Raw genomic sequence first — 13,767 nt, forward strand, 5'->3', positions numbered from 1 at the left:
TGGTGAAGTTTTGCCATTGTTGTTCCTTTGTTAGTGCTAACAAAGTCTCTTTAGTCACTAACAAAATTGAGAGGGTTGTTAGTTCATAGCAGAAGAATATACAGAATTTTTGGTGATGGAAGTAAAAGTGTAACATACCAAAGAATATCAGAATTGTGAATGGCATACGTATCTAATTTAGAAAAGGGCACTCACCATTATGATATTAAGTTAATCCAACTCTGACTTCATAATATTCACGCTGTTTTATAAATCGAAGACAACAACTAATATCAAAAACATAAGTGAGAAAGGCAGCAGTCCTTGGCAGAGACACAGGTGATGTGTACAGGTCCATTGATATATCAGTCGACATTCAAAAATCTCCACAAACTCATTTGGAATCATTATCACACAGAGCAGAAGTGATGTTATGTTTTTCTCAAGTCATATCACTTGTACATCACCCAGAAATCAGTTTCAATAGTGTCACTGCCAAAGCTCCAGACATCCATTAATCAAAGTACGTCCCATAAAACAGAAAATTCTAAATAAGAAAATGCAGCTCAGAAAAGTCAATGAACCAATTGAATTATTTAAGCCAAGCAGAAAGCCAAGTTGAACTTTATAGGGGAGCAAAAAATAAATGACAAGTGCATGAAAGATAATTTAGGGCATTGAAATCCTCTCTCAGGCACATGCCAATAATCAGCTTGAATAATATTCACAGTTTCAACCTTATTTTTGGCAATAACTCGAGAGAATATAACATATTCCACAGTTATGTTAGACTCAGAGACCCTTGTTGATCACTGGTTACACCAACTTTCCTCAAAATGCTATTGGATATAGACAATTCAATTTTATTTGCTGGATCAAAGAAAGCATTTACTTTTAAAATGAACAAGAATCTCTCATTCCATTCTCAAGTAGTACAAATAAACCACACACTCTCATAATTCCAATTTCAAGAGCAGCCAAAATGACAAAGGCACCAAATTCATTTCCACTAATAAGTCCAGTAATTCGCTTACAGACCAGAGTTATTTCTTGTTATTACATTAATAAACCTATTCTTGATTTCTAATCTCCCAAATAATTTTGTATGATAAATGAGAGAATGACACCATATGTTTAAGTCAGCTTACTAAGTACAGTAACAGTAAACTCTACTGTGACACCACATTGCTGGAACATTAGGTAGACTGTATATTTGTGAAATACAAAATGATATTAAGCAACCGACTTGTATAGAATACAATGTGGAGAAGTGGAGAAGGAGCACCAAGAAAAACTAGATGCTAAACAGAATTACAGAGAAATTCTATCTATTTTCATTGTTATTACCTTAATTCTTACTGCAATGTAATCACTCTTGGAGATCCTACCTTGTCAACAAATCCCTGCTCAGAAAAACAATCTAATAGCAGAAAATTACATACATTAATTAAAGCAAATGCTGGATACTTTCTTCATATACAAATTAAAAAAGGCTTATTCTCCTCAGCATGGTTAAACATGTATACTTTAATAAATGTATTAAAAGAATGCTGTGATTAGATTTAATTCATCTTCTGCTACAAATTAAACAATAATTTGCTATTTTATAAATGCAATTTTCAGTTCAATCAAGCATGGCATCACTAATTCTAAAGTTCTGTACTAATAATACTTCTCAATCAGTTGTCCAAAAATAAATACAAACATTTGCTGTGAGGGAAATTTGATGGTAACCAAAATCAAAAAAAAAAGCAGCAAGTTACTCATTAATATTGTTGCAGATTAGTGTTGGTGGCAGAGCACCATCTTAGAAGCTCACGACAATGAACTCAGCATAATAAAGTGATACAAACCAGCCTAACAGCCAACAAATTCTATGCTGGCCAAAAGCACCCATTCCGATCAATTTCTATTTCCCCCCCACCCATTTCCTCCAACCATCCCAACCAAGCGAGTACTACCACTCACAAAGCAATTTAAAGTGACAATTAATCTATTAACCCACTTAACTTTGGAACACGAGAGGAAACCCATTCAGTCACAGGGAAAACATACAAACTCCACGCCAGAGGCCAGGAGCCACAAGACAAAATGCTTTACCAACTACACCACCATGTCACCCAACTTCACATTAAGATCAAAAGTAAATTTAAAATGTTACAAAGGAAAGCTCAAACTATTTAATTGGCACGAGTAAAACAATATTTTCTCCTCCAATATTGTATGGTCAGTACATACCTTGCAAGAAATTGCACCTTTCAAGCAAGAGGACTAAAAAGAAAATTGAAATTCAGAATCAGAATTTGTCTTGAACAAGTCATGAAATTCAGTGTTTTATGGCATTTTATTAGTGAATATAACCTCAAAGAACAACTGTAATTTTAAGAACGATGCAAATTCAAAAGCAATCCTTGAAAAATACTTTGCATGCATGCATATGTGTAGACCAGGGTTGAAATCATCTTTAGAGTGTGAGAATTTTGTCAATTTTCTTTCAAGTATCCAGTGGTCTACATGTGTCAGTAAGAATTACAAAAAAAATCTAAAAAGCATTTGAAATTTCTAATCATTTGAAAAATTAATCAATTAATTTTTTTGTCTCAAATGAGTAACAGTTCTCACTTTTTTCATTTGAAAGATAGATAGATCAGATAGATTAACCAATAAATAGACAGCAAAGATTAAAAAAACATTTTACACAAAATACAAAACTGAGAAGATGATCTTTCTTTTTAAATTCAAATGAAAATGTGAAAAGCATTGTCAAATATACCAATATAATCCTGAAGGGATATCACAGAAAAATAGAAACAACATATTTACAGGTACACTATACTCCATTCTCCGAACACTCAGTCGCCTCACGTTTACCGTGGACACTCGACCCCAATACATTTCCATCCCCCATATTGAAGGTCTCAAAGCCATCTGTTTCTTTCTCACCACCACCCTCCTCTGGCTGGCAGAACTTGTCCTTACCCTCAATAATGTCTCCTTTGATTAATCCCACTTTCTTCAGGTCAAAAAGGTAGCCATAGGTACCCGCTTGTGCCCCAGCTGGGGTTGGGTACATGGAACAATCCATGCTACAAGCCTACACAGGCAAGGCCCTTCAACTCTTCCTCCACTACATCGAGGACGACTTTGGTGCAGCCTCATGCACTCATGATGCGCTCGTCGATTTCATCCACTTTGCTCGCAACTTGTACCATGATCTCAAATTCACTTGGTGCATCTCTAGCAACAACCTCATTTTCCTCGATCTCTCTGTCTCAATCTCTCCATCTCAGGAGACAAACTCTCAACAGACATCTTCTACAAACCCACCAACTCCCACAGCTCCCTCGACTGCACCCCTCCCACATCCCCTGTAAGGACTCCATTCCTTTCTCTCAATTTCTGACTCCATCACATCTACACCCAGGATGAGGACATCCATACCAGATCATCAGAGATGTCCTCCTTCTTCAAAAAACGCGGCACTACCTCCCCCAGCATTGACCCACATATCCTTCATTACCCGCACATCTTCCTTGGCCTCGATGCCCCTTCGGGCAACAAGGACAGGATTCCTCGACCTCATCTACCTCCATATCCAAAACATCCTCCTCCACCATTTCTGCCACATCACTAAACACATATTCCCCTCTCCACCTTCCACAGGGACTGTTCCTTCTGTGACTCCCTTGTCCACTCCTCCCTCCCAAACAATTGTCCTCTTGGGACCTACCCCTGTGACCGCAGAAGATGCTCCACTTGTGCCCGCACCTCCTCCCTCTCCACCAAAGCCTGGTGAACTTCATAAATGTTAAATTCTGTGCACTTCATAAATGTTAAATTCTGTGCACTTCATAAATGTTAAATTCTGTGCACTTCATAAATGTTAAATTCTGTGCACTTCATAAATGTTAAATTCTGTGCACTTCATAAATGTTAAATTCTGTGCACTTCATAAATGTTAAATTCTGTGCACAGTATAAGAATTGCCTGCAACCAGTAAACGGAGGAATCAGAAGCAAGATTGGATTGCGAATCAAAGAACTTTTCGGAACTTACATACACATTAGATACACGGGCACTTAGAATTAGAAGGGGGTTAAGTTTGGTTAGTTAATAGTAATAAGTTAAAGTTTGATTCTATTTTCATGTTGAAAGATGATTAAAAGCAACTTTTGTTTAAGTAACCATTTGTCTTGGTGAATATCTATTGCTGCTGGGTTTATTGGTCCTCTGGGCTCATAACAATAGGAAATAAAGGTTTTAAAAAAAAAACAATACTGCAGAAGCTCAGCAGGTCACAGTGTGCTTGATGTAACAAATATAAAGATATATAACCAAGGTTTCAGGCTTCAGCCCTACATCAAAGTTCAATGCATAGGAAATTGTGGTGAGAAGTGGATTGATTGGTGGATATGGATAACCAAAACAAGGAATTTCTACTTCAGAATGCTGAATGAAATGGGAAAGCTGATCTGGTGATGGATTTTCACTAATTTCAGAAATTCAGGAAGATAATACATTGAATGTGGACATAGGGAAGGAAAGCAAGGGAAACCCTATTGTAGTTCTGTATTGAAGCAAAGAGGATAAAAGTGAACTGTGTAAAATATGAAAGCTTTGAGATGTTCAGTCGGAGCATGAAAGTCTTGGGAGTTGATAATAAATTTAATTATTTCATGAACCTTCTTTGTTTTCTATCCAACCAATGACAACAGAAGTTAGGACATTTTACATCTACCTTTGAAGTAAATTGCAGAACAAATTTAAATATTTGGTATCAAAACAAATATTATCTACCAAATAGAGAACTGTCAAAAACCAATGTCAAGAGGAAAATTTATCAGGGCCTTTTAAAAAAAAATACAAATCCTATTAAAATAAAGCAGAGTGAACTGCAATACTGAACTAACATGCCTAAAACCAAGAAGCTAAATGAACAATTCATAGCAAATGGACAAGTCCATACCTGCTTTACTGCTTCCGGAATCTGTAATTCCACACCCATAGAATTAGCAGGTGGCACAGCTCAAGTTATTTCATACATGTCATACAATAATAAATAGCCCATCAGGAAAGAGATACAAGAGTATCAGCGCCAGCACAACCAGGCTGAGGAACAGCTTCGTCCCATCAGCAGTGAGAACGCTGAACAACCGAAGGAACTGCTCATACCGACCCTCCGAGATACTCATAGCGACAAAGCAATATTTATTTGAATAGGTGAATACTTGTCCTGCATGTGTATTGTTTGCATCTATGTGTGATGTGTCTGGTTGTTATGCACCAAGGAATGGAGAAGTACAGCCCAACAACACAGCAACCAGCTGACAATAAGACTTGTTTATTAAGTCATCATCAAAACTACATCATTGCCCCATGACACTGGATGATCACAACAAGTTAAAAGTAAGCAACTTACCTTTTCCAAATAGAAACAGACAAATGTCACAAAACCAGGATGTCAATTTATTTTTTAAATGTCTCCCGTGATTGTCAACACAATTGATTTGAATGCCACACAAAACACATCTTGACAAAAGGCTCAGGTATGAATCTTTGCCAAAAAAAATGCTGCATGACCTGCTGAGTTTCTCCAGCACTTTACTGCATTATTACTTCTATGCAGTAATGATTTCATTTAATCTGCATCATTAGGGTCATAACTCTATCATCTTAAATAGAGTGGAATGGATTGGAATAAAATATTTCCAATCCAAGCATGTCAAATACAAGTTTGCAAAATGGACACCTTGGAAACTTACTTCAAAATTGTTATGGCTTCACAAGTGTAATACTTGACAATCAACAAGTTTGATCAGATGCCTGCACATGCAAGAGAACAGTCACAATGCTCACTCCCTCCCAGATATGGAAGTTACACCACGACAGGGTCTGCTTGCAGATGGAACCTCAAAGACGTTAGACAGAAGCCCCTTCAACACTTGCAAGTGGTCCTCAGAATTAAAAGCAGTGTGAAAGGAAAATCTTTTCAACGATGGTGTAAGATGATGTCATCTCACACCTGAGATAGTCTGACTCACTCCTCGGTGTCTGCAGACGCTGGTGTGGCAATCAGGCAAGTGCAGAATGGGCAATTACATTCTGGGATAAAAATAACCCAAGTTTTTTTTGCATGAGTGCAGGAATGTGAAGGAAGAAAAAATTAAAATGAAGGTATAAACTTTGCCGTGGGAAAGTTGCAACAGGATGGAGAGAGAGCACTAGTAAATAAATAGCAATAGTTGACAAATTTTAAACAGCGTGGCAAAGTTGGTAGCACTATAGTGAACAATTTATAAAGACTGTGGGGGAAAAAAAAAATCAATGGCGGACCTGACTTCCTAGAAGGTCGTGCAGCAGAGAAAGCCCTCTATGAGTGCTCTGTGCATGCAGCCATGCATACAGCCCTTTCTCTGCTGCACAGATTTCTGAGAGGGCAGGTCTGCCATTGCTTTTTCCCATGATATTTATAAATTGTATGTGATAGCACTACCAACTTTACCATGCTGTTTAAAAATTGTCCACTATTGCTATTTACTGCTAGCACTTTCTCATGGTCCCTTATAAAGGTCAATATAAAGGTTTATATTGGTCAGCAGAACACCACCAAGGGCTGAAGGGCTCATACTGTCCTGTACATAAAGCTTAATTATGTTATAATTAATTTTGTTCAAATACAAGATCCTAATACATTGATCAGGATTTAGGGCAGGTCCACCATCACTCAATGTGTCAAGATGTCACCAGTAGAAGGTAGAACAGTCCTAACTCCAGGGATGGCTCTTTGCCAGTGTGAACGCATGCAGTGTCCCAGTTAAGAGTTGTCAAGTATGAACAGCAAAAACACCATTCCTATCGGGACATTGAACGGCTGATTTAGTTGGACGCAAGTGTAAAAGGAGGCTGGAGAGAGCTGGTATCTGTTGCTAAAATACAACACCTGAAAATTAGACATCTTACAAGCCATTTACAGAAAACCTGAAGAGGTAGAGCAGACAACAAAATTTAAGTGAAAATACTGCTCTTCTATTGGATAGATTTTCTTTTCCTTTTATCTGTGAATTGTTTCTATAAAATTGCCAGCATAGCATTAAAGTCGAATTATTTCTTGAATTGAATTGTTTGTCACATCTCACAAGATACAATTGGAAAAAAAAACAATGTTTTGTGTGCTAGCCAAGCTTGTCAACTCAGTGCTGTTTTTAAAAAAAAGGAAACATGCAAGAGATTGCTTTGCAACAAAAAGTGCCAGGATTCAGTTTTAAAGAGAAAGGTATGAGTTAAGTACAAGGCATGTTCTTTCACCAGTGGGAGGTCAGTTCAAAAGTCTGACAATCCTTCAAACACAACGAAAGGGAGAGGAGAGAGTGTGAGTAAATTGAAATGCAATGGATAGGAGGTTAGATTGCATAATTATAAAAGATCACAGTATTAAATTATACTAAAATTGATAGTGTAATTTACAGCAATATGCATCATTAATGCCAATGCAATTTATGCTGATTCATATATTTGTTAAAATGTATTGAAGTTCCTGCAAACGTGGAAACACCTCCACCTGCAAGATCACACACACTCAAAATCCTGAAACACTTTACTCAACAACATTATGGGAGCAACCTTTAGCAGACAAAGTATTTAGGAATGGACAATAAATTGTTGACTTTAAAAGCAACACCCACATCTCAAGAAATGGAAAAAAAAATTAGCAGGCATGATAAATCTGTTTTTCATAAGTTTAGCAAAAACTTAAATCCACATTAAAATATGAATGAAAATAGGATGCAAAATGTAAACTTGAATCCAATGTTAACAAATTTAACAAAGAATGGACAGACACTAACCATCCATGCATTCATATACATGTAACAATATTTATTTATTTGCATTGATGAAATATTTGTCCTGCATATGTATTGGACCTGTGTGCAACATCTGGTTCCATGTCTGCACGTTTTGTATCGAGGACTAGAGAACACTGTTTCATCGGGTTGTACTTGTACAAGCAGGTGACCATAAACTTGACTGACTGATACGAATACCAACTGAACAAGGCACAACCAACACGATTTCACACATTCCAGTTCAAGAGTCATTTTGCCATTTCCTTTATCAAAATTATCTCGGTATAACAAAATTAATAACATCCTGAAGATCAACAAAATGAACTTATCAGTAGTTAGCAAATTTTATGAATTGAGTTCACAATTAAATGTTTGGCATGACCTTCAGAGAAAGATTATTATTCTTTGTGTGTGTTAAATCAATGTAGAAATAACAGCCATTGTCAAAGTGGATTACAAAGGGGGTGCAAATTGACTCGATGTGTTTGTGTCATTCTGTAATTGGCAGGGGGGGGGGAGGTTGATTTTGTTCCTTTGGTTATCTTCCATGAAACAGACCCCACATAAGTATGGTAGTGCCTAAAGCAGAACTGGCCATATCAAAGTTGCACATTATTGCAAATACATGCTGAAACTAACACCATGCTTTCTGTCAAGGCTGCCCACACTAATGTTTCCGTGTCCTCGACTGTCCAGAAGTAACTTTGAATGGCATTAAAAATGTATTTGCAGAAAAGAAATGCACCATTGCACGACCTGACAAACATTTCTCCCTCTTTAGTAATCGGATGGAAACAATTGTTAACGAACACAGACGTCTGCAATCTCAATAAGCAAGCACATAAGCAAAAGCAGCAGCAGGGAGAGGGTGCAGAAAATAAATGGCAAAGGCATCAGCCGTCCCGAAGTCAGAGAGAAGCACGAACCTTCCGGGAACCTTGCTGTTCCGCTTCCAGAACTGCCTCCTGCTTTCATTCGCCATGACACCCTCCTCTCACCCTTGCCGGCTTAAAACGGTTGCAACAGCCGCTGAACAGACGAAGCAGTAAATCGGTGCCGCCGCATTCAAACAAAAAGAAAAGGTTAAAATGTGAAATAAATCCCACCAACTGTACAACCAGCGGCCATGTTGGCGAGCGGTGCCAAACCTCCTTGCTCATTGGCCAGATAGAAACCCCTGCGCCCCGCCGTCCAATTAGCGAGCGCAATATTTCCAGGTACGCCGTCTCCCAGGCGATGGCAATGGATTGATTGACATGTGGAGTTGGGCAGGTGTCCCTGGAGGGCCATTGATCCCAGCTGTCAGATCCAAACAGCACTGAATATGTTTAAACACCAGATGGAGAGATTAGATTATTTTTTTACGATTAGTCTCGACAGATCATTGTTTTATTTATCTTTCCTTTCCTAATCTGCACAATTGCAAGAGGTTAAAAAGGAAAAAAAAATGCAGATACTGGAATTCTGAAATAAAAACAGGAATTGCACAGAAGATGAGGCAAGAAACCTGGGTAATGGTAAGTGCAGTTATTGTTTCAGATTGATGGTCTTTCTCTAAATTGGACAGTTTTAGCCAGATATTTTCTGGCTACCAGGAGGCGGAAGCCAGGAGAATCATTAGATGATTCCTTCGGGGAGTTGGAGAAGTGAAAGGTAAACTGTAATTTTCGAGATCATAGTGCAGAGCGGTGTGGCAATGAGGCGAGGCGTGGTGCGTTCATCGCTGGCAATGCCTCACCTGCAATAGGCCGGCGTCTCTTAGAAAACAAGACACTTGGACTTAGAGACTGGTTTTTACCAAGCTTCTGTGTTCGACGTAGCTCAACAGAATAATGATGCATATGCTACCCTCGTGACCCATGCATCTTCAGTAGTGAACCCTGAGCCATCTCAGGTGCCGCAAGTATGTGAGAAGGTTTCTTTAGCAGGGCTGCCTGATAACCTTCCAGTTGCTCTTGAGAAACCAGCTGTGGCTGGCACTTATAATAACAAATGGATGTTTCTTCTGTGGTTCCTTTTACCACTCACAGGATAACTGGCCAGCAGTGAACCGGCGTGGACTTGAAGGGCCGACATGGCCTGTTTCCACCCCGTAAACAGTTATATAACCACACGAAGCTACTTGTTGTAAATGTGCCAAGAAGGGGCATTTTGCCTGGATGTGCAAATCCAAGGCCTTAGTGGCAACAGTGGTCAATTCTCAGGTACTGGCTACACTTCCTAATGTGCCACAAGGACTCGTTCAAGCCGCACCCTTTGTGATTGTGAATTGTAAAAGGTTAAATGCTCTATAGTAACATTAACGAGAAAGTCATGCAGAAACTAAAACTAAAGGTTCACCCATCCAGTAATGACATTACCACGGCTCAGAAAAATTTAAACACTAGTTTCTAAGGATATGTTGTTGTTGACCTAACTCTTAGTCTTAATAGTCAGTCATGCGCTGCCACACGACTTTGTGGATTGAAGGACCCTAACCCTAACCCTAATGTTCTGACGTAATACTTGGCCAGGATTTCCAGCATCAGCATTTGAATATGCAGGACCCTGGTCTGAGCCGACTGGGAATGGTGCTGATCTTTACTCTACACTGGCAGCAGCAAAAATAAAAGAGCCATCCCTTTTTCCAAACTTATCACCAAGCTGTAACCCAATTGCTGCCAAATCAAGATGCTTTAGCAAAGATGATCATTGCAGAGAAAATTGGCCATTTACTTTCAGAAGGCATAATTGAGCAACGCATATCAACATGGCAAGCCCAAGTGTTAGAATAGTACCTACCAACACAAGAAGTGTGTGGATTACTCACAGATAATCAATCTGTGGTCATAATTCATGACATATAGTGTGTTCTCTACCTTTGACCTGAAAAGTGCCTACCACCAAGTGTCACTGAAGGAGTCAGATAAGAAGTATACGGCTTTTGAAGCCAATGGACATTTATACCAATTTTGTAGGATTCCATTTGGAGTCACAAATGGGGCAGCTGCCTTCCAGTGAGCTATGGACAAGTTAGTTAGAGAAGAAAAACTGCAAGGTGCCTTCCCTTACCTTGATAATATCACTATTGCAGGATATACAGAAAAGGGACATGATCAAAATGTAAAGAAATTCCTAAAGATCATCAGTCAAAGGCACCTAAGACTTAATGATTCAAAGACTGTGGAGTCTGTGAAATCCATTAATGCCCTTGGATACCATTGTGTCACTAAATGCTGTAGGTTCCAGCCTTCATTCTTGAATGTTTGCGAACTTAACCCTTGCTATTTGTTATTTATCTTTGTATGCTTTTTACTATCAAATCCTAAGAGACTTTGCCCACTACAAGAGCCTCCTCCAGCAGAAAATTTGAGATCCTTAAAAAGGGACCTCGGGATATTTGCTCATTAATCCAAATGGATTCATGGGTTTTCTAACAATATTCAACTGATGGTAAATACAGAGAAGTTTCCAATAGAGGAAAAGGCCTTGAATGCCTTTGAAGAGAGTGTTGGAGGAAGCCACCCTGCACTTGGTGGTCGAGTGTGACAAATCTGATATGGCTATTTCTGCTGTCCTTAACCAAGGAGGATGGTCTGTTGCATTCAATTCAAAGAACTACATAGAAGTGAATTGCACAGCCACATTGTAGAGAAAGAAGCAACTACCATCATTGAGGTAGTGCGCAAATAGAGCCACAATCTGGCATGGTGCCACTTTAGCTCGGTTACTGATTAGAGGTTAGTGGCCTTTATGTTTGATAGTAAAAAGCATACAAAGATAAATAACAAATAACAAGCGTTAAGTTCGCAAACATTCAAGAATGAAGGCTGGAACCTACAGCATTTAGTGACACAATTAAGTTCCATCCTGGGAAAGAGAATGTGGTTCCTGACACATTTAGTCGGTTATACACTTGTTCAGCCTTTACTACCTCTACACTCGCTAACATTCCCAACAGACTTTGTCATCCAGGAATAACATGGCTGCTGCATTTTGTTAGATCAAAGAATCTCCCCTTTTCTACAGAAGATGTCAAGAAGACATGTGCTTCATCCAGGGTTGGTGCTGAACTAAAGCCTCAGTTCTACCACCCACCAGGAAGGACTCATCAAAGCAACAAAACTTATGGAACAGCTTAGTATTGATTTCAAGGGATCCTTGCCTAGAGCTTCATGTATCCCATATCTACTTACAGTAGTTGACGATTACTCGTGTTTTCTCATTGCCTTTCCATGTCCCAATGTGCATATTACAATAGTAATCAGATGCCTGGATCTGCTGTTTAGCCTGTGCAGAATGCCAAATTACATACACTCTGATCAAGGCATCACCTTCGTTCTAAAGATCTGAAAGTCTATCTCTCCCAGAAGGCAGTACTACCCCATACCAGGTAGAGAGGTTCACCAGCATCATATGGAAGGCAGTCCATTTGGCCCTTAGATCATGTAACCTGCCTGAGAAGCATTGAAAACTGGTGCTTCCTAAGGTACTACACTCTTTAAGATTGCTGTTGTGTACAGCAACAAATACTACACCCCATGAACTTTTTTTTTTGCATTCCAATGCCACTCATCCCATGGAAAATCACTGCCCTCCTGGCTAATGACCCCTGGGTCTAAGAAGGTTTGTGAGGAATAACAAGAATGATTCACATGTAGATCAAGTTGAACTCCTTGACAGTCATCCAACATATGCAAACATCAGGTACCCAGATGGACGGAAGTCAACTGTGTCTGTTTGTGACTTGGCACCTTGTCCAGAGCCCAGGCAATCCTCACATGTCCTATTGTAAAAGATAAAAGAAATCTGGTGGTACCATTACTGGAGAAGGAGGAAGATATGACATGCCATAGTGTGGAGGAGTAAACAGTAGCTCCACAAGAACTAAGGAGATCTGGTCATGTACCAAAACCTCCCAATCTATAGGATCGGAGTAATTCTGTAAAGTGTTGCTTGATACTGCTAGTTTTTGTTAGGAGGGAAGAATATAATCACAACATTGAGTCAAAATTTTCATATCCTTCTATGTATTTGAAAACTTTGCAACTCATACACCCCAATAGTGTTCTGCATTTGTTTGGTATCTTGTCCCCATAGTCTTCAGCGTAGTTCATGAAAATCGTACGTCAGTGTCGCCACCCCTTGGCAACTGTCGGTGAGCTGGGGTCAATGTCTAAGTACTGGGGCCTCCACACCGAATCCATGTTAGACAATTAAGTAAATTGTTGTGAAAATGAAAAACTTGGCTGTTTTTCAAGCTTCACTCAACTTAATTGTACAGTTATAGTAACAGTTAGAATTTAGAATTACAGTTAGAATTTAGCATTAATTAGAACAATTAAGAATAACTTTGTAATATTACAGACTCCATGATGATAATTCTGCATTTACTGGATAATGAATGCAAACAAAATACCTCAATGTTTTCTGTTCTGATTCACCAATGTGTCATGAGCATTATCAAAACAGCACAGAGAACAGTACAGCACAGGAACAGACTCTTTGAATCACGTGCCTGTGCTAAAAATGATGTCCAAATCAAACTAAAACTTTGTTGTTTTCACTTAATAGATACCCATCCATCCACCCATCCCCTTCATGTGTCCAAAAGCCTCTGAAATGCTACTACAAGTCAAGTACCCTTTATCCGAAATGCATGGGTCCAGAAGTGTTTCAGATTTTGAAACAACATTTAAAAAATGCACTCATTCACTCAAACATAAAGATGCATGCATTCATATTACAATACAAATATTTACAGATGCATCTACACTCTATAATGCACTAATTACATCCACTATCTCCCGTTCTCCGATTTGGATTTTTGAACTCTATTACCTTTATGGGACCATGGACAAAAAAATTTTGGATTTTTGATCATTTTAGATTTCAGGTATTCGGATAAGGGGTACTCAACCTGTATTGCATTTACTTACACTATCAATGCCAGCCCATTCCAGGC

General features: G+C 38.9%; 1 protein-coding gene across 4 annotated transcripts in view; it reads right to left on the reverse strand.

Moving 5' to 3' along the window:
* The window catches only part of LOC138765077 (TBC1 domain family member 22B-like), a 209,502-nt gene extending 200,527 nt beyond the window's left edge, over positions 1–8,975 (reverse strand). For 3 of the 4 annotated variants that reach the window (XM_069941761.1, XM_069941759.1, XM_069941760.1), the window contains exon 1: positions 8,750–8,975. In XM_069941761.1, the coding sequence (XP_069797862.1) occupies positions 8,750–8,805 (56 nt within the window). In that variant the 5' untranslated portion in view covers positions 8,806–8,975. Of the gene's footprint in view, positions 1–195; positions 214–8,749 lie in introns of those variants that run through there. The other variant, XM_069941765.1, reaches the window with a different exon arrangement.
* Positions 8,976–13,767: the final 4,792 nt, after the last annotated feature.

This window comes from Narcine bancroftii, chromosome 5 (genome assembly GCF_036971445.1).
Source record: "Narcine bancroftii isolate sNarBan1 chromosome 5, sNarBan1.hap1, whole genome shotgun sequence".
NCBI classification, from domain to species: Eukaryota; Metazoa; Chordata; class Chondrichthyes; order Torpediniformes; family Narcinidae; genus Narcine; species Narcine bancroftii.